Below are 20,991 nucleotides of genomic sequence, written 5' to 3'. Positions count from 1 at the left end.
ACAACATTTGAACAAGTTTTAACATCTAACCAGTTGTAACAACTAATTTAACAAGGTGTAACAACATTCTAATACTCATAAAAATGTTATAACAAGATGTATCAACTTTATTACAAGTTGTAAGAAGCGTAAAATAGGGACATTTACGTTGTTTGTTTGCAGGGTGCATCCTAACCTATCGCCTGCTGTCTCGACTTGTCTTGCTGTTGGACTCAAATAGGTCGGGATAAGAGAGTGAGGCTGATGATTTGTGGAACTCTCCCTCACTTTAATCTAAGTCAAGCACAAGTCATGACCTCAACACATCAATTGAAGTCATAGTCATCTACGACAATGAAAGACAAACATCATCAACCCATCCTGTGTGTTCTAGTTTCCAGAACTACCTCTTGTGTGCAACTGTGTCAAACCTTTTTTTAAGTCCAGATATATTAAGTGTCTATCATAAAAATTTGTCCGTTTATTACACAGTAACTTCCAGCTCGAAAGTCACACATCAATCTGTCTGGTCTGAATATCTCATTTTGCACAAACACACAATGGAACTATTCAATTAGTAATTTGCAAATTTTCTTTTCAGTCTCTGTGAATTTGTTTCCTATACAGTACTTAATCTGTGGATTCTATCTTTACATGCAATTTGCTTTTAGGAATTTTATAAAATAAGCCAGTACAGTATCCATTTTCCATTTTTCCATTATCCCATTCTCAATGTTTCTTGCTGCTTCTCTTCTCACTGCCAAACAATTGTTTCATACTTGTTTGAACTCCTGGTATATTTGTGGATTAGGCCTCTTTTAATTTTTTTTTTTTTTTTTGGGGGGGGGGAGGGTACATAGTTCATGATGAATCAATCATGCTTTCCAGTTCTGCATATATGTTTTAACGTGAATTTTTGGGTCCCTTCTTCAAGTACTGTACATCACACAAAAATTTGCATACATTTAATTTAATTCCTTGCTAACAAAAATACTTTTCAATAAAATCCATTTAAGAAGTTACTTGGTTCTCCACAGCATTCTCTTTTTTAAGTCAAGTTTCTTTACTGTTTCACTTTCCTCAATCTTTTTTTAGATCATAACATATTGTGCATTTCATTTTTTACACATAGTTGCTCTTACCAAATAAAGACATGTAATGAAGGTCAAAGATCGCTCCTTTCCTGGTGAATATCAGATTCAGCAATGATGAGACATGTCTTTCCCCTTATTCTTATAATTACCCAAGTGTAGTTACAGGATGAGAGCTACACTCATGGTGTCCTGTCTTCCCAGCACTTTTTGCCATAAAACGCTTCAAAACTACGTACAGTTTTGGCCTCCACCACCTTCTCGTTTGATCCATCTATCTATCACTGTTAGTGAAAGTGAAATTTCTTATATTTCTTCAGCAGCTTTGTTTAATTAGCTTAAATCTATGACCTCTTGTTCTTGAAGTTTCATGTCTTAGGAATTCCTCCCAATCAATTTTGTAGATTCCCCTAACAATTTTGTACCTAGTGATCATATCGCCAGATCACAGCTGGTTAAAATTGCAAACCGAAAGCTGAACGAGCAAGCAGAACTCCCCAATCAGAAAACAAGCAAACAAGCATGACATCACCACAATCGCCGCGCTGCTCTACGCAGCTCCCCCCTCCTTGGGAGAGGAAAGGTGGAACCCCCAGACCTCCCACGCCTGCTTCCCAACCCCACTTCTGAGACTGTTGTGTTAGGTGGCGGTTGATCGACTCTGGTTCAAATCCTTGAGCAGTGCTGTGCCTTGTGGTGTTGTGCTGTGGTGTGGTGGTGTGCAAGCCAGGAGTAATTCCAGAAGTACTGGAACTACATGCGCCTAGGGTCACTTTCCCTAGGTGCCATGTAAGTAACCATGTAGGGTAACCCTAAACCCTTGCGGTTTAGGGTTACCTTCCATTAGCCATTCGGGAACTACCACCTCAGGGTTCTTTTGCTGCTCAGTGATTGCCCGCCCTTGGGGTCAGCTGGGGTTGTTCCTGCCACTGTTTGACCATAGGTAGGAGGTAGCATCGTCACTGGTTGGGGCGCAACGTACTGTGCAGCTGTCTGATATACGCATAGCGGCTGGTTCTGTTCCCCTGGAGACGTTGTGCTTTTGCAGGGTTTTTCTTTTTTTTCTTTTGTTTGCCTGGTGGGGGTCTGCCTTGTGTTGCTATAGTTCCACTTGCATTTTTGGTGGCCCTCCTCTAGGCCCCTGTGATTGTACATACATGCCACAGGGGTTCAGCTTTTAGTTTATTTGCTTTGTATCTCTAGAATACCGGTTAGCAGTACCTTGCCTGGGCTTCTCTTAGCCGTCAGCCTAGGGCCCTGGAATCCCCCCCATTAGGACTCATAGGTCCAATGGAGAAGTCCTCTGAGTCCCACCTCATTTCATGCGAGTTTGAAGGTTGCTCTGTCCCCTTGTCTCAGGGGTGACATTCATCGTCTTTGCCTCCACCATGCTGCCTGTTGGGTCAATGACACCTTTGACCCAGAGTCTTGCAAGTGGTGTTTCTTGCATGTTCTCCAGTTCACCCATTCCACTGTTACTGATATTCAGGTGCAGGCAGCTTCCGCATTGTATGCGACAAGCATACAATGCTCGTCATTTACAGATTTAGGTTGATGCAACGAGCACAGTTGGTTGCCTTTCCAGATGCCCCGGGGCTGCCCCTTTTGGGTTATAGGGCCCAGGACTTGGGGGTATAAGTCGCCTTGACTTTGGTTTTGGTCTGCACCCTCTTGTCCTTCCCCTGCTGTAGTTCATAATGCTTCCCCCCCCCCCTTCTTGCTCCCGGTTCCCAAACGTCTGAGGTTTTCGGAATCGGGGGCAGGGTTTTGTTGGTGGTGAGACTCGGGCAGCTTCAGAGACTTCCCCTCTCGGATTGGCAGCAAAGGCATTTGAGCCTGTTCCTCCTGCCGGGACTTAGGGTCACGCCAGCGGACCCCCTTCATCCCTGCTTTTCAAGTGGACTTTGCCTTTTCTCCAGAGGCAGAGGATTTGGAGGATGGCTCAGCTCTGAGTCTTGACGTGGAGGATTCTGGGGTTGGAAAGGAGTTGATTTAGGGGGGGGGGGGGGGCTTGGGCCCCATTTGACCCCACTTGACTGTTGGTACCCTCAGTGCAGGGCTTGTTGTTGCATGGGAAGGGGTTTTTGTATCCCTCCTCCCTGTACGAGTTTGATGTGAGTTCGGCTCCTCCCTGGATTTGGTTTCGAGTTCCCTTAGGTTCTTCGGTTCCCTCCTTCTGCAGGTTTTCGGTTTCCTGCATTCTGCTTAGGAAGGTGTGAGAGGCATGTGGCTTACCCTTGAGGTTATCTTGAGATGATTTCGGGGCTTTTAGTGTCCCCGCGGCCCGGTCCTTGACCAGGCCTCCACCCCCAGGAAGCAGCCTGTGACAGCTGACTAACACCCAGGTACCTATTTTACTGCTAGGTAACAGGGGCATAGGGTGAAAGAAACTCTGCCCATTGTTTCTCGCCGGCGCCCGGGATCGAACCCGGGACCACAGGATCACAAGATCCTTGCGGCTTACCTCCTGCGAGACCTGGATTATGCTTTGATAATGGACCCGTCATCTTTTGAGTTTGGCTCCTCTTTTCCTTACTGGGTGTGTTACGAGGTGCAGGAGTCTTCCTGGCTGGTAGACTGCCCTTTCTTTTCGCTAGGGGCGTGGCATATGTTCTGTTGGACCCGCATGTATGAATGGCAAGCGTTGACTATGGTCATTCAGGTTTACCTGAGGGGGCCAAGTTTGAGCACCTTAATGCATGCTTGTTCGCCCCTGTGCTTCCTCGCAATATTGGACAGGTGCAGCTTCATATACAGGTCCCTTCCCTTTTGGCATCCCTGGTTGCTGAAGATTTGCACACCCATGGGCATTTGGCTTTGGTCTTGTGCTTCTTTTCCTTGCAGAGTTGTCTTTGGACTGGCTCGAGGAGGATGTGGAGGTGCTGGGGTTTCAAGCCAGCGATCGGTGCACATGCCTCGGCGGCTTGGGCGTTGGCTGCCTTATTGAAGTTTTTCTGCCAATTCTGAAGGAAGCGGTGTCTCTGTTCTTTGCTTCCTGCCCGATGACAATACCACCTCATAAAATTCTATCCTCATGTTTTGTATGCCACAACAACAACAACAACAGATATTTCCATTTGTATTACATCACTTAACTTTAGTATTTAGGATCTCACACCATCTATATTGTTATACAACATTTTTCTTGACTTGTTTCTTCCTGTTTTGACCTTTAGTGATTTTGATTATTGGTTTTATGTTCCATTCTCAGGATTCCTCATCCCTATTTACTCATAGTAAAAATATATACAGAGTGTGTATGTGTATATGTATGTATGTGTGTGTGTGTGTGTGTGTGTGTGTGTGTGTGTGTGTGTGTGTGTGTGTGTGTGTGTGTGTGTGTGTGTGTGTGTGTGTGTGTGTGTGTGTAATTACCTAAGTGTAATTACCTAAGTGTAGTTACAGGATGAGAGCTACGCTCGTGGTGTCCCGTCTTCCCAGCACTCTTTGTCATATAACGCTTTGAAACTACTGACGGTCTTGGCCTCCACCACCTTCTCACTTAACTTGTTCCAACCGTCTACCACTCTATTTGCGAAGGTGAATTTTCTTATATTTCTTCGGCATCTGTGTTTAGCTAGTTTAAATCTATGACCTCTTGTTCTTGAAATTCCAGGTCTCAGGAAGTCTTCCCTGTCGATTTTATCAATTCCTGTTACTATTTTGTATGTAGTGATCATATCACCTCTTTTTCTTCTGTCTTCTAGTTTTGGCATATTTAATGCTTCTAACCTCTCCTCGTAGCTCTTGCCCTTCAGTTCTGGGAGCCACTTAGTAGCATGTCTTTGCACCTTTTCCAGTTTGTTGATGTGCTTCTTAAGATATGGGCACCACACAACAGCTGCATATTCTAGCTTTGGCCTAACAAAAGTCATGAACAATTTCTTTAGTATATCGCCATCCATGTATTTAAATGCAATTCTGAAGTTAGAAAGCATAGCATAGGCTCCTTGCACAATATTCTTTATGTGGTCCTCAGGTGATAGTTTTCTATCTAGAACCACTCCTAGATCTCTTTCTTTATCAGAATTCTTTAAAGATTTCTCACATAATATATAGGTTGTGTGGGGTCTATGTTCTCCTATTCCACATTCCATAACATGACATTTATTAACATTAAATTCCATTTGCCAAGTGGTGCTCCATATACTTATTTTGTCCAGGTCTTTTTGAAGGGCATGACAGTCATCTAAATTTCTTATCCTTCCTATTATCTTAGCATCATCAGCAAACATGTTCATATAATTCTGTATACCAACTGGTAGATCATTTATGTACACAATAAACATCACTGGTGCAAGAACTGAACCCTGTGGTACTCCACTTGTGACATTTCTCCATTCTGATACGTTGCCTCTGATTACTGCCCTCATTTTTCTATCAGTCAGAAAATTTTTCATCCATGATAGAAGCTTACCTGTCACCCCTCCAATATTTTCCAGTGTGTGTGTGTGTGTGTGTGTGTGTGTGTGTGTAATATATATATATATATATATATATATATATATATATATATATATATATATATATATATATATATATATATATATATATATATATATATATATATATATATATCTATACACATATACATACATACATACATACATATACACACACAGTATATATATTAATCTCTCATTCCTATCTTTGTGTAGTCATTTTTCTTCATTGATGTATCATTTAAGCTTCATTCTGTCTTCTTTTGATAGACTTCTTAATGGCCATAGTTTTTCCACTCTCATCACTGTAATTTTCTGATATTTCTGAGCACTTCTGTCATCTGTTTAGTTCTATTTATGGCCAATTGAAGGGGGTGATTATTTCCTTCATAAACCTAACAATTCTTCTGCAATCACAAACATTATCTTTGGTTGCAAGGTCTTCCACTGACCCAACAATTTTATTTATGATTTTTACTTCTTCTGTAGCTGTTGCTGACCTAGATGTTATCCCATCCTCTTCGTATCTTCCCCCCCCCCCCAAAAAAAAAATTAGGACTCTGCTATTTATTGGGTTTTGCTAGTTTAGTATTTGTTGCCAGTTCCTTTTTCATTTCCTGCCTTATGTCTGTGCTTTTGTCTGTTCACTGCAATTTTTGGCTTTCCAAACAACTTTTCCATTTTCTTGGACTAGGTTCAGAACCTAAGTCCATGCCAGAAACCCTTTCAAGTCCTCATAATAAGACATGAGTGAAGAGTGGAGAGACAACCCTCCAGTACCAGCTTAGAAACAGCTGATCCTACAAGAGCTACCTCAGACACCTGTGAAACTATTACCTAGGCCATTTTGGAGTCTTCAATAATCTTCAATAGTCTTCTTATTACCTAGACCATTTTGGAGTCTTCAATAATGGAGTGGAGACCAGAAGCCAACTGTATGGTAGTCTTAATAGAGGCTAGTTTGCCAACTGAGCCAGGAAGAGACTCGAGAAACAGCCAATTTGGCACATACAGTAAGTCCAAAACCAAATATTCAACGTCTGCTTCAATAAATGTGGATGGGGGTGTTCACCTCTCAGAGCAACACCCCTGAGGTTGAAGGAACTATAAGAACAAGGCAACCCACCTAATTGGACCACTCCAAGAAAAGCCCCTCTGGAAATGAAGCCTCTACCAATGTCAACATCCAGCAACAATACATGTCACACACCACAGATGGAAATAGCTTTGCACCCAACAGGAGCATTGGAGACAACAAGGGGTGCCAATCAGGGTTTGAAAAACAGTGGGACACCCTTCAAAGTTACATGTAACTTAGGTTAAAAATTATGCACAAAGTGGAGGAGCCATGAGAATCTACAGCAGAGATAGAAGTAAACAACAACCACAAGACAAAGCTCAGAGTACTGGCTGCTAAACACACAATCCCATTAAGAAGTCATGAGCAAGGCAAGGACCAACCACCACAGCAACACAACAAATGCCACTCATGAAGCACATCTACAAAATGGCAGCAAAGCACAGACAAGCTCTGAACTAAGTGTAAGGTGGGCCAACTCTACCAGCCCAATAACCCTTAGACCGCGCATATTACCGCGAATTTAGGGGGCCATAAAATCGAAAAATATTCAAATTATGTAAAAGTAACTTAAAAATGTTAAACAAATCTCCAACTTATTGTCTTCAGTGTCGTGAAACTCTCAAAAAAATATTTTCAGAAATTCATTTTAGATGAATTTTTTAAAGATAAGAACGTTTTATTGGTAAGAACAACAGCTCCTAATAACTGTAACTGAAGGATTATGCAGTAATAAAGAAATGCAAGCACCTGTCCTATGCTCAAAGAAGAAGAATAATAGTAAGAAGTGTCCACAAAGTGGATATGCAGTTGGTGCCTTTATATCATTGCCGAGTAATACATAACAACAAAAAACATAATGAATAACTATGTTAATACAGTATGATCTATTTTGTTATATATCATATAAAAACATTATCCAATGTTAATATATGTTACTTTCATCAATGTCCCAAAAATATTTTTTCTAGGTAAATTTTTATGTTTTAAAATTTTAGTTATTTTTCTCCTTTGTTTATTATCTGATTTTGTTTTAACCCTTACATCCTGGAGAATGCTTACATTTTGATAACTATGGAAATAATGGATAGAAGGAAATTGGTCAACAAATAAGTCAGTCACAACTAGCAAAACTTGGGACTTTAATTTTTTTGGGTTGATTTTTTCTCTGATTTCAAACTCTATTTTCTTTGTCTCTTTAGGTTGTTTTGATGATTAGGGGTAGGGTTTTAGGTTTTTTTCACTTAGATAAAGGATACCCTAAATATATCCCCTAAATCATTATATTTGTTATAATTATCCCTATACAGTATTTTGAGTTTTGGGGGGGTTATTTTTTCTTGACTTCATTTCAACACATATTGACCTACAACTTTCACATATTCGAGTACGAATGCCAAACAATATTTATTAAAACGTACAATTAAATTAACGACTTAAAACTACCTATGTTCATTGTTAATAACTTCAACTTCAATTATCTCTGAAACCAGAGTTTCAACTTTGAGTGGCTTCTAAAATTCCCGTTATTAACCGATTCTCACTAATTTGACATATTGTGTGCTCTGCTGTCTGTTCTACAATCCCATCAGAATGGATTTTTCATAAACTTTATACATTTGGAATTATAATTTTTTTTTTCTAAATTTGCCACATATTTCAAATGTCCTATTGATGATTTTTTTTACAGTAAACTATACTAAAAACCTATATTCTAATTTAATGAAAATGAAGATCATATACTATTCTGAGAGAATAAAAACATTAAATGAACAATTAATGATAGTTCATATTTTTTATTCTGAATTGAAAATCTGAAGTTTTCAATATTCAATTTTAAATTTAATTTTGATTCTCTGGTTTTTCAAGTTACGCTGTGATCATTTAGACAAAGTTGGAGCATTTGCCTAGTTGATTATGCAAAAAAAATTGGAAAGTGTTTGTGCAAGTTTTATAACTTATCTTAAATTATTTTTTGTCAAATCATATATGTATGTATTGCGCAGTCTAAGGGTTAAGTAACCAAAAAATGTACCAGATAGGAAATCCTGAAGTCTCTGAACTTCAGAGCTGCTTAGTTGTAGTCTACAGTCTTATCGTTTACCACATTATCTGAACTGCATTTTCAATTTTTATTAGCAAGATGTCTTACAACAGCAGTCATGGGGCTGTAGGTGCTAAGAAAGTGTGGAAATATATTTCCATTGAGCAGAAAATTTGTGTATGTTATACAAGGCACAACCACCTCTCCTCTCTGCTGACAGACTGGCTGGTGGTGTGAGGCAGGAACTTCAGCTAGCTCCCCGAGTCTGCTGTTGCCTCCACCACCTACACTACACTCACTCCCTCACCACCACTTGGTGAAAAACTTCTTGATAATCATTTTAAATTTTTGGATCCAATAATGATCATATACTGTATATTTTTTGGACACTAAACTGTTTGCAAGTGATTGCTATATTATATGTAATATTCAAAATGAGGAATGCATGATAAATGAATGCCTAATGAATTTTTTATAGACCAGCCAACTTTTGGTGTGTAAATCTTGATCATTCTGTTGTGTGCATGGTGAATAATTTGAATATATTTACAAGTTTAACAACAAATTGTTTATCAATGATTGCACTAATTTACATAACCCTCAAAACTAAAAATATGTAATAAATTAATTTTCTGTGATTTTTTTAATTCAGCTTTGGATGAAGATTGTTTATGATGGATTTGTACTTAACTAAATGTGCTTCAGTTATTATGAAGATATTTCACTATCCAGGTACTATTCTGGTATAGTATATACCACATCTGTAAATGCATTATAATGGCTGTTGGTCCTCCCCCCCCCCCAAAAAAAAAAAAAAAATTGATCAGGGGCATGACGGTTCCAATAAGTTCCCCCAATGTAACAAATCGGCTTTGCCCCCACGTAGTTTGCAAGATGTAATTTTGTAATTATATTTAATTTGGTAGCGCAACATGTGTTAAAAATACCTGTAATTTTGCTTAAATAAGAATGCATCAATATATATGAAAGAAATTAATCAAATGTTTTGTGTTCAGTGGTACCAATATGTATATGTATCCTCATCCACTAAATCACACTGAAACTTCATGAATAATAAGTGTGATGAAATTGAAATTTATATGTCTGGATAATCCAAAAATCTACTAAACAGAGATCCAGATTACAGGGGGGTTACTACAGTGTGGATGTGTGTATGATTGTGTGTGTGTGTGTGTGTGTGTATATATTTATATATACACAGCAAAAAATGCTGTGTATATATATTTATATATACACAGCACGGTATATATAAGCTTTAATTTAAGATGCCTTTTGTGTGTAATCATAAATCCTATCAACATCTGACTTGTATGGTAAATTAGACTTTTAATGCCAGGAATTAAAGAGTAGAATTACCTCCTCTGTCATAAACTTAACTACATTTGCGAAAAATCGTGATAAACTGGTCAATTCTTGTGGCATGTAAGTATTGTCTAAAAGAAAAATATGAACCTGTAATGACAATGAGAATTAAATAATTACCTACAACTGACATTCGAATACATAAATCAGAAAAACATTCAATCTTTTCAATTTAAATGAAAATACGAGAAAAATAATAAGAAAATATGATTAAGAATACCCTCTTCAAGAAAACTATTTTTTTTCTATACTTGTCCCTTGTAGGAATGTTATGTCATTGTGCATATGGTGCTTAAAATCTTCTATTCTAATTTAAAGCTTACAGATTCATAGTAACAATCTTCCATTGAGCTTCATTGACACACAGTATCTCAGAGCACTAATTTCGTCATTTCAAATTCAGACAAGTTTAACAGGAAACAGTAGAACAGCAACCAACATCAAAATGCTAAAAAGTGTCTTGCATGACTTATAATATATTGCTCATGAACACCAATATGATATGATAACTGTGATGCTAAATTAACTGACAGCAAACAGTAATTTACACACTACATAATACTTGACAGGCTTAAATTTCCTGAATAATGCACCAAAAAGAGAATAGACTGCAAGATTAATTGCATTCTTAAATCTATACAGTTATGCAATTAAGCAAAGAAGAAAAATCTTAGTGCAGGTGTTTCCCAATGATGATAAGGTGACAATTTAAAGTGTCAAGTGAGCAAAGTAAGGGACTGTGACACAGTAACAGACAGTAACAGCACATATTCAGAGTTATTCCTGTAACAAATGTGTAATCTATAAAAAAAATACTAAAAGCTATTCCATTCTCCACTATCAGTTTGAGCAGTTAGACCCGCAGTAGAAAGGTTTTCCCTACTCTCATGGAGATGCCCCCCCCGTACCTCGAACTCAATAGCCACACGGTGTCTAAGGTCAAGGACCTGACCTCCATCATACTTAGTTATAGGCATTTCTCTAGCGATAGGAGTTGGGGGTGTCAAAGGAGGACTCGGACTTCTGGATAGGGATGGAGGTCGCATAAATGGCCTTGGGGGTGGTGGCGGAGGAGGTGGAGAAGGTGATGGCAATTCCTTTCTTAATCGTGTAGGAGTTTTTGGCTTTGGAGTAGTAGTTTTCTCCTTTACTGCTGATGTTCCTGGCTCTTCCTCCAATTCCTCAACTGCCTGTACATCGTCTAACATCTCAAGATTATCTTCAGGCTCTTGAAGTGTGTGATTTTCTTCAGATGCTGATTCAGATTCAGAAACCTCATGAATACCTTCAAATTTAACAGGTATATTGTCATATATTCCTTCGCTACTCTGATTCACTCTTTGGTTGATTTCCATATAATAAGTTTCTATATGGCTAAGTTCTGTGTGAGGATTCTCCAGGAAAGCAGAGCTAGGAGGGGAAGGGAACTCATCACTCTCATCTCCAGGCACAAATTCTGGTAGGTCTCTTAAGAAGAACTGTGTGGTATATGGTTGAGGAGTTTCTTGTTCTGCATTCAAACTTGTTCTTCTATCACTCTGATTGTCATCACTGGTTGAGTTTGAATAATCAGAGGGTAGTTCCCCCTGTTGCTCTTCAGAAGGAATTGAAGGAAGTTTTTCTTCAGTAGGAGTGGAAATTTTGCTATCTGTATGTTCAGGCTCAGGTTCAGGCAAACCAATATGGTCTTGTTCGTGCTCCTGTTCAGAGGTTGTACTTCTCTCACTAATACGAGATAATGTGCGAGAGGGAAAAGCATAACCTATGTCAATCTGTCGGGTAAATGGTTGGTAGTATTCGGGCTCTTGGTAATCATCATGATATTCATCAGGCTCTGATACAAGGTCAGGAGACTGTGGGGATTGATCACTCATTTGTGCATGATCATCTTCATCATCATCCTCAAAATAATCTTGATCTAAGTCTTCCTCTGTTCCACCAACTGCACCAATTGCATCATCCTCATCGAGGACAAGGGTGTCAACCCCAACAGCACCTTCTCTACCTCTTAAACCTTCATTCCCTTCTTCACCCTCTGTTTCTACTGACTGTATACTATCTTCTTTTGCAATTATAACTTTTTCTTTTATGAATACCTCTTCATCATCTTCCTCTTCCTCCTCCTCTTCATCTTCATCTTCATCATCATCCTCTTCATCTTCATCCTCCTCCTCTTCCTCTTCTGGCTCTGTTGTGACAATCACTTTATGGTCCGTCTTTCCTTCCACGATTTCTATCACTCGTGCTCCTGATATTGAAGCAAAAGGCTCTGGTGCTTCCTCGGGAGGTATCAGTGCTTCAGTAAACTCGTCCATGCTTATCAGTGAATCATTAAGCATTAATCCATTAAAGAAGTTGTTTTTCCTCTCTATATCAGACACTGTTGGGCTTTTCTCTGATGCTGATGCCAGAGTTGAAGAAGAGGTATCTGGCTCAACTGAATCAGATTCTCTCTCTGGTTCAAATTCAAAAACAGGAGCATCAAAAAATGGTGATCTCTGCCCAGGTTCAATTGATATTGACGTTCTTCTGCCAATGTCTGAGAGAGAAGGTCTCCTCTCTGAAGAAGCAGATCCTCTCCTTTCTGAAGATACAGAACTGCGACGATCTGAGCATACTGAGCTTCGTCTTTCTGAAGAAGAGGATGACTTCCTTTCTCTATCTTCCCTTTCTCTATCCCTTTCATATGGAGATCGTCTGCCTAAATCATGAACAGAGGATCGCCTGTCTGTTTCTAGATAAGGAGATTTCCTTTCAGATTCATGCAATGAAGACCTGCGCTCTCTGTCAAGTAGCAAAGGAGAAATGCAACCCATGTCCTGAATTGATGGTCTCCGTTCTGAGGTTGGATATGGGGATTTACGTCCAATATCGTGAGCAGACTGCCTTCGCTCCCCTGTCATAGAAGAGCGCCTATCAAGAATTGATTCATCTATTTCTTCAATGCTCATCTGGCTATCTTTAGAACCTAATTTGTTAAGTCGTTCATCAGGAAGTCTGAATCTTTCTATGACTGTGCGCTCTGAAGCATCACTTTCATCAATTTTTCTCTCACGTGATGTATCTGTGAGATCCATTTCTCCACTTGAAGGAGATTCTTCTTTAACCTCTGGAGGTGGTGGCAAAATCTCAAAATCAAATATACAAGGCTCTTCTTTCTCCTCTATAACTACAATAATTTGATCCTCTTGTTCAGATTCTAATTCCAAGTCCTGTAAATCTTCTTGTTCATCTTCCTCTTCATCACTGCTACCTCGAACTCTTGTAATCAGGTCCATATCTGCTGGACGAGGAAGAAACTGTACCTGTTCCTGAGAAGGGGTTAAGTCGTCATCATCTTCCTCTTCCTCGCGTACATCTTCTGGTGGAGGAGGTATTGGATGTGGAATTTCTAATGGTGAACATATATCACTATCTGTGTTGCCACCAGAGTCACTTCCTCGACCTGCTCCATACATGTGAAACTTTGGCTTTTTGTGAAGAGTTGAAAAATCCATACAGCGGGGTCTAGTTTGAGAGGAATAAGATGTAATACTTGGAGGACTTGTTGATGTACTTCTCCTGTGTTGTAGGAAATTGCCATGCTGAAGATCTAGTGGTCTAGGTGTTGTAGAAGATCTAGTATGTGAAGAGAGTGATGAGCCACCATCACTTTCACAAGAGCTCATTTTATGAAGACTTTCCTGTGATGAGCCATAATCAACATAATGACCCATTTCTTTGGCAGCTCTCATACTGGCAGAGAGTCTAGTTGTCATGGTCATAGTGCTTATGCTTGTAGAATCCCCTACCTCACGTAAACTTTCACGACTCTCTCGACCTACTCTAGAATGACTACTTGAGCGTGATCTAATACTAATACTCTCTGGAAGGCTTTCTTGGCGTTCTAAGCCACTATGACGTGAATGAGAAATCTGACTAAACATTGAGGAAGTATCTGTGATGGTGATAGTTCCAAGATGACGAGTTGATAAGATGTATCCTTTCTCACTAGTAATTTCACACACACTGTTTTCATGAAACTCGGGACTACCTGGACTTGCAAGATCTTCATCATCATTCTCGGATGGCCGAGAATCAAGGGGAAGTTCCAAAGTAATTCTAGAACTTGCTCGACTTCCAGCTAAGCTGCGGGATAAAGTACAAGACTGACTGCTACTGTGAGTTCTTGGAAGGCTCCCAGTATAACCATTTGTTTGCTTTTTATTAGTACTGCTGCCATGACTACGAGGGAGACTGCCAGTATAGCTACTTGCACGACCCCTATTACCATTATTATCCCCTTTGAGTTCTGCCCACTCCAGGCCTTCTGTACTTCCAATTTCACTATTAATCATTAGCTTGGAACCAGACCTACTAGGAGCCCTGGAGCTTGACTGGGACTCTGCCCACTTACCCCCCTCCCTTTCAATTAGCTCATAGGACTCATGCGATAGATTATCCCCACTGTCATCTGCTGGTTCCTGATAATGACAGTTATCAACATAAGAATATTCTTTTATAGATCCCTCCATGAGAGCAGGGTTAGAATTCAGCTGTTGTCGTGATGACATGGTAGAGTTAGTGTCTAAGGAGGGTGCCCTTTGGTAGTGGCGGTGCTGACCTGGATGATGTGGGTACTCAGGGTCGTGACCTCGCTGAGGACTGGAGGTAACAGATGTCTCTGGAGATAGAGTATCCTGCCTGGAAGGTGTCACACTAGGGGTTTCGAGGTCACGAGTGTCGAAGTCATGAAGGTCTGCAGTTTCTGTCTGAGTGGGTGACCCAGGGGATTGTGGGTCACCGGTCGATGCCAGGGTCATGGAGCCACACGATAAAGACACAGGTGTGCCAACTGTAAAATATGGCTAAGTTAGTAAAATGGCCAATGCAACATACAAATATTAGATGCCAAAGTAATGATAGTGGATATGACAGATATTAATTAGAAAACATAAAATTCATGTTAATAATAGTACTGTAATTGGTAGTAAAATGATAAAAGCAAATTACTATAATGCAAATTAAGTTTTGCTGATAATTTAAAGCACCATACAGGTATAAGCATTTTTTGTTAGTTTCATCACGTGTAAATCAAATAAATGTGGCTTAATTAATGTGCAGACCAGTATTTATTTAAGGATGACACAAAGATATAAAAAACCTGCATTGAAAGTAATGAAATGCCAATTACTGGAGGAGTCCTGGTAGCTCCTTGAAGCTGTCTTCCAGACATTGCTTCACATTGAACTGTCACATTATCTGTGGCTACAACTGTTGGCCTTCCAGAGACAAAAGCCAGAACCTAGCCCCCCCCCCCCCTCACAGAGGTGCAGAGAGCAAGTGACTATCCATCTCCTCACTAGAGGAAGCTTCCAGAAAGTCAGCACAGCTTTACAGACAACTAGAAGGTGCACAGAAAATGAAGCCTAAAAAAACTCCAAAGGCTGCCACAGAACTATTGCAAACAAGTTACACAGAACAAAGGAGTCACTCAAACTTGAAAATTGTTAGTACCGATTATTACTACCAGGCGGCACAGCTCGGCTCTCAGCCAGTTCTCCATGTCAGTTCTGGATCTGGTGAGCAAACCCTTGATGAACTGACAAACTTGGAGAGACAGCAGGGAGCCACCAGGGCTCCTCCAGAAATTTGCATTTCGTTATATTCATGCAGGGTTTCTGGAGGGACGTGTCCCTGATGCTACACTTACCACAGAGAACAAGAAAGAGACTTACCAGAAGTGACTGGCGGCAGGCACTTAGGACAAAAAAGAGAAACGGGGTAAGGCAACAGAGCCCAAAGCTGCACTTGCCGACAGGGCCCAGGAACATTAATGAAATACTGGGCTGCCAGCATCCTTTCAGAATGCCAAAACCCAAATATCAGCCCATGACATATAATAGAAAACAGCAGCTAGAGCCATATATTTATGAACAACATGGGCCCATGGATAGACCACAGGCAGTCTAGACTGGATGACACCGTGGACAACCTGGGAAATGTGAGCCTTGGAAAAGTGAACCAAGGAAATGGGATCAACCAAAAAGGCATCCAGTGAGACAGAACCAGTGACATGCAGGCAGCAGTGAAGAGCTGCCACTGGACACAACAAATGATGCACCCCAGCCAAACCCACCATAGGATCCCTCTGGGAGACTGCAGATGCATTCTTCAGCCGAAACTTGCTGCGAAGTCGCTATCCCATAAGTGTTATTTTCAAAGCAAATGTTATTTTTGTAAAACTATTTTCAGAAGGCCGTGATGAAATGATGGACCCACCTCAATTAGTTGGAGGTCAGTTCACTAGTTGACGAGTGGTTAAGACATCATGGTACTGTTCACGACCTCGTGGCAAAAAAATGAAACCACCAATCAGTGCCACTAACCCCCACATGGCTAAAGTCAGCCCAGGTCACAAAGGCAGAAGTCAGTCTTGGTTTTCTTTACTTAGAGCAGACATTAGCTCTCTGAAGCAACCAAAATACCACAGCCAGTGGCGGTTTGGCTGTCATTGTGGGAGCAATGACAGCCAGACATACAGTCGGCCATGTGTCTGGCCTGTCCATTGTGTCTGACCAGCCAGACACAATGGTCGGCCACAGAGCTTTATGCTCTGTGGCCGACCATTGTTTTTTTGCACTTATTAGCAGCTCATGTGATATGACATTATTATTAAGTCACCTACCAAGGAACTAAGCAAAGAAAACATTGCTCAGATCATTGCTTTAAAGAAAGCAGGCCACCAAAGTAAGGATATCAGTGAATTGTTGGAATGGCACCAAAGAGGTGTCTATAACAAATGTAAGCAACAGAAGCTCAAGCGATGAAGAGACAAATAATGGCAAAAAGAATGCCAGGCTACTTCCTACTGTCAGCTCATTGAAAGATGTAGGTGAGAATAACAAACCTACCCACTGCTCACCATACAAATGGCAATAAAACACATCAAAGTCCAGATGCATAAAGCACAGGGAAAGTTCAATCCAGTGACGTACACTGCCAGGCCAATCTGCTGGAAGAGGCGGAGCCATAGAAAAACGCCTGGGTTCAGCCACTGGTCTAGAAACACCAGAAACCAATGTTGGGCTGGTCACCAAGGAGCCAGAAAGACTGCTTTTCCTGAGTATGACTCCAGACTGACCAACACCCAGAAAAACTGAACTGGGAGAAAAGAGGTAAATGCACCACTGCTGTGACAAGGCCAGTCCAAAGGATTCCATTGTGAGAGCCATGCAATCAGGTAATGGAACCAAGTAGGAACAAAATAGCTGGTTCAATGCCCATGTAAAGAGGACCACCTTGGAGAGCCTGAATGTCTCAAAAAGCTAATGGGAAGGTTGTGCCATTGATGGTCCACTCCACTGTGAAAGGCTGAAAGTGAGACAGCCCACCCACAAGACCATTGGACATTCCCCACATGTGAATTACACAGAGAATCAAACCCGAAGAAGTCAGAAGCAGAATCACACAAAGCATCCAGCTCCACAGAGCAAGTTAGCAAAGCAAGAGCTGAAGAAGGGCAGGAGGGGTCCAAACTCCCCAATTCCCAAAAGTAACAGAAGGGGCTAAACTGGAAAAATGGCACAGCGCCCAGAGCCAAACCCTACCCTGGGTAGAGACAAGACAGGCAAAGTTCAGGCTCCTGCCCAACCACATGACCAAGCCAGTGAGCCACCCAGGGCCAATCCAACATTGGATGGTAACGAAGTTGCCGGCAGAGCAAGGCTGCCAGAGGCAGGAAAAGACACACTGATGAGAGTCCCAAATGAGATCTAGCCAAGTCCGAACCTGGGATGGCACCAACTGAGACTTCCACTAGTTCACCAGAAACCCAAACTCAACAAGCTGGGAAAGAACCAGATCCCTGGCCAGCTGACATACGGACTGACTGGAGGCCCACACAGCCAGTCATCGAGATTGGCGAAGACATGAACATAACAAATGCAACTGGGCCACAATGACCCACTGTGGGGCGATAGCTCGACCCAGCTGTGGGACGGTAGTTGCCATGAATATAATTTGTCATCATTATTTCAATGTCTTTTATTCGTTTCTTGTCTGTTTGTTTTGCTGTAATATTATTCAGAGATGTGTAATTTGTGTAATTTATATAGTTCAATGTGTGGAAACATCGCTATGCTCAAAATTATGGAGCTCATATATGGTGACCCATATAATATATTCTAAGATCAATCAAACAGTGTTTTTGCTGTTATTAATTATCTACATTTTTTTGTGCACCATGATAAACCACAAAGATCGTGTGTTGAGAGTTTATATACACAGAAGATGAATCCAAGGTCAGCCTAGTAGCCAACAGCTGAGTGTGGCATGGGCTGCTCCAAATACATTTTTATATAATTATTTCAGTATCTGTGAATGATTTTATATCTAGTTTTTTACAGTAATATTATTCAATATTATATAATTTGTGGAAGTTATATAGATAAATGTGTGGAACATTGCTATTCTAAAAAATATGGCGCTCATATATGGTGACTCGCATGTTACAGTACTGTACTGTATATTCTTAGACCAACTAAACAGTGTTCTTGCTGTTATTTTGCTATATACACACACACATATATCACTATCAACATTTATATGCACCATAACAGACTAATAAGCAGTTCTGGTGGGTATGGTGATGAACTCATAACACAGCATGGAGTTTATCTTCAACGATTTTGAATGTCTGTTGAGCCACATAATACAAGCAGACGATGCCAGCAATCACATGAGCAAGTCAATGCCTCCAATATTCTACACATTTCGCTATGACTAGCTACAAAACTGCTGTTATTATCACATTCCTGTCACAAAATCCCAAATATGAATCCATTGCCACAAGGTTATATTGTGAAGGAACACGAGGTCGTTTCATGATGCATAGATGCAGGAAACAATAGCTGGGTGCTATGTCTGTACCTCATGCGGTTAATTTCATAACTAGCAATGCATTCACTGATATCTGAACACTGTACATAGTTTTTATCACAGTCAGGATCATCTGTGACACAATGTAAAATATTTAGTTACCTATGTTATTCATCATTACTAAGTGGTGTTGTGGCCCCTAGCTGTACAGTGGTGGTGTGATCTGCTCCTGCATGCGCCATCCTTGGTCACTCTCTCAGTACTAAGGTTCTCACAGTCAGTATGGATGTTGACAATTTTTTTTCAAAATGGCGTCTGTTTACTGGAGTCCTGAGGAACAGGATGAGAGCCCCATGTACCTGCGATAATTTTGAATTGCTCCCTATACTGTACCTAAAAGTGCCATATGGCACTCTGCACCCCCGATTGGGAGCCTTAAGGTGCTCTGCGCAGTGCAGTAGTTAAGGCATTCAGACTTGAGATATCAAGGATGTACTGGAAATCTGCAGGGTCCCAATTCAGGGCAGGGACACCCACCAAAGAGAAGAGGTTGGCTCAATCACACTCAAGGCCAACCAATCCCCAAGACCCAGATGCAGTGCAGACACACCCGACTCCAAACACAGAAAAGGGGACTAACAAGTTCCACTGAAGACCTTGAAAAACCACCCATAAATTCCACAAATCATGGGACAGAACCCAGCAAAACTGGCTAGATGCCCCCCCCCCCCACACAATGGCATCAACAGGGCAAACCATGAAATGGCCAGCATGAGCCCTGAGCAGAACCAAACCTCCGCAACACATGACTGCTATGTCGTGTGGAGGAGGGCTCTCCCGAGAGTGCGCAATGACCAAACCAACGACCTACTTCAACCAATAACAGGTGAGGTCCCCATCCAACCATCCAGCAAGTCCTGTGGGTGCCAGGACTTGCTTGTCCTGGCACCCACAGGACAAGCATGTCCAAGGAAGGCCAGCTCTTAGCTTGAAGCTCCGGGGCTCACCCACAAACTGGCATGACCTACAAGTCACCATTGTGACACCGAAACTGATGCCAAAACGACACCAAAATCAGAAACAGAACTAACGTGGGGAGTCAGCTGAGAGCCAGGGCCAGCCACCTGGCAATCAGTTCTAACATAGTTTTAAGTTTGTTTCAGTGAATCCTTTGTTCCATGTCCTTGTTTACAGTAGTTCTTTGGTGTTTTCTCAAAGCTTAATTTTCTGTGCACACTCCAGTTGTCTGTAAAGCTGCATTGACTTTCTGAAGGCTTCCATTGGTGAGGTGGCAGATTGTCACCTCTTTGCCTCCGTGACAGGGCCAGGTTCTGGCTCTGGTCCCGGAAGGCCAAAAGAACTTCTGTGGCTGATGTGACCTTTTAGTATGAAGCCATCTCAGGAAGACAGCTTAAGGGAGCTACAAGGGGCTCCCTTCAGAAATACCTTTATCTTTAAGCAAATAAATGAGCTAATAAAATACTAATGTGTGATCACACTTGTGTTTAGGCAAGTATGTACCAGCGAGTAATTAGCTTTAAAAAGAAAAGCACTAAGCCAATAAGATATAGTATAGCACTAAGTAATTCCCAAATTAATCAAAACAACCTACCAGTATATAACATTCAAGACACTCGCATTCACTGTAAAAATTCATGGGGTTTAACTGTACTGAAGGAATCTTCACCGAGACATTTTGCTTAAAGGAATTGTTGAGAAACAAATTTTTTCAGTCACAAAATCAGGATTTACTACTAGGAGATGTATATAACTAAGTGGAATAATGCAATTTGAACAAGTAGGAGACAGGCTTCTTTTTCCATCAAGTGTTCATGTTATATTCTTGCATGGTGGAATAATAATAAGGCTCATGAAGTATAATGTTTTTTGTTTTTATCATATGACGAAGGCTATTGGGGAAATCACTTGTCACATAACTTTTTATTAGTTGTTATTGGTTGAAACTAGTAAAGTTGTATCTGGTAAAATAACTTAAGATATCTACTCCATCTGTAGACTGAGATCCACCTGTAAAAATCAGGCAGAGTACATGAAAGCAACCATCTGTGTAAATCATTATGCCGTTTCCTGAGGTACACAGTGGTATCAGCTGGG

The 20,991-nt window shown here is 40.8% G+C and overlaps 1 protein-coding gene across 1 annotated transcript in view; it reads right to left on the bottom strand.

Moving 5' to 3' along the window:
* LOC123748321 (FERM, ARHGEF and pleckstrin domain-containing protein 1-like) overlaps positions 1-20,991 on the bottom strand; it is a 434,539-nt gene that overhangs the window by 177,565 nt on the left and 235,983 nt on the right. Inside the window, 1 exon segment of the mRNA XM_069329367.1 lies at positions 14,621-14,851. Coding sequence (XP_069185468.1) covers positions 14,621-14,851 — 231 coding nt within the window.

The sequence above is a fragment of the Procambarus clarkii genome, chromosome 22 (assembly GCF_040958095.1).
Source record: "Procambarus clarkii isolate CNS0578487 chromosome 22, FALCON_Pclarkii_2.0, whole genome shotgun sequence".
NCBI lineage: Eukaryota > Metazoa > Arthropoda > Malacostraca > Decapoda > Cambaridae > Procambarus > Procambarus clarkii.
This window is presented reverse-complemented; position numbering and strand designations above follow the sequence as displayed.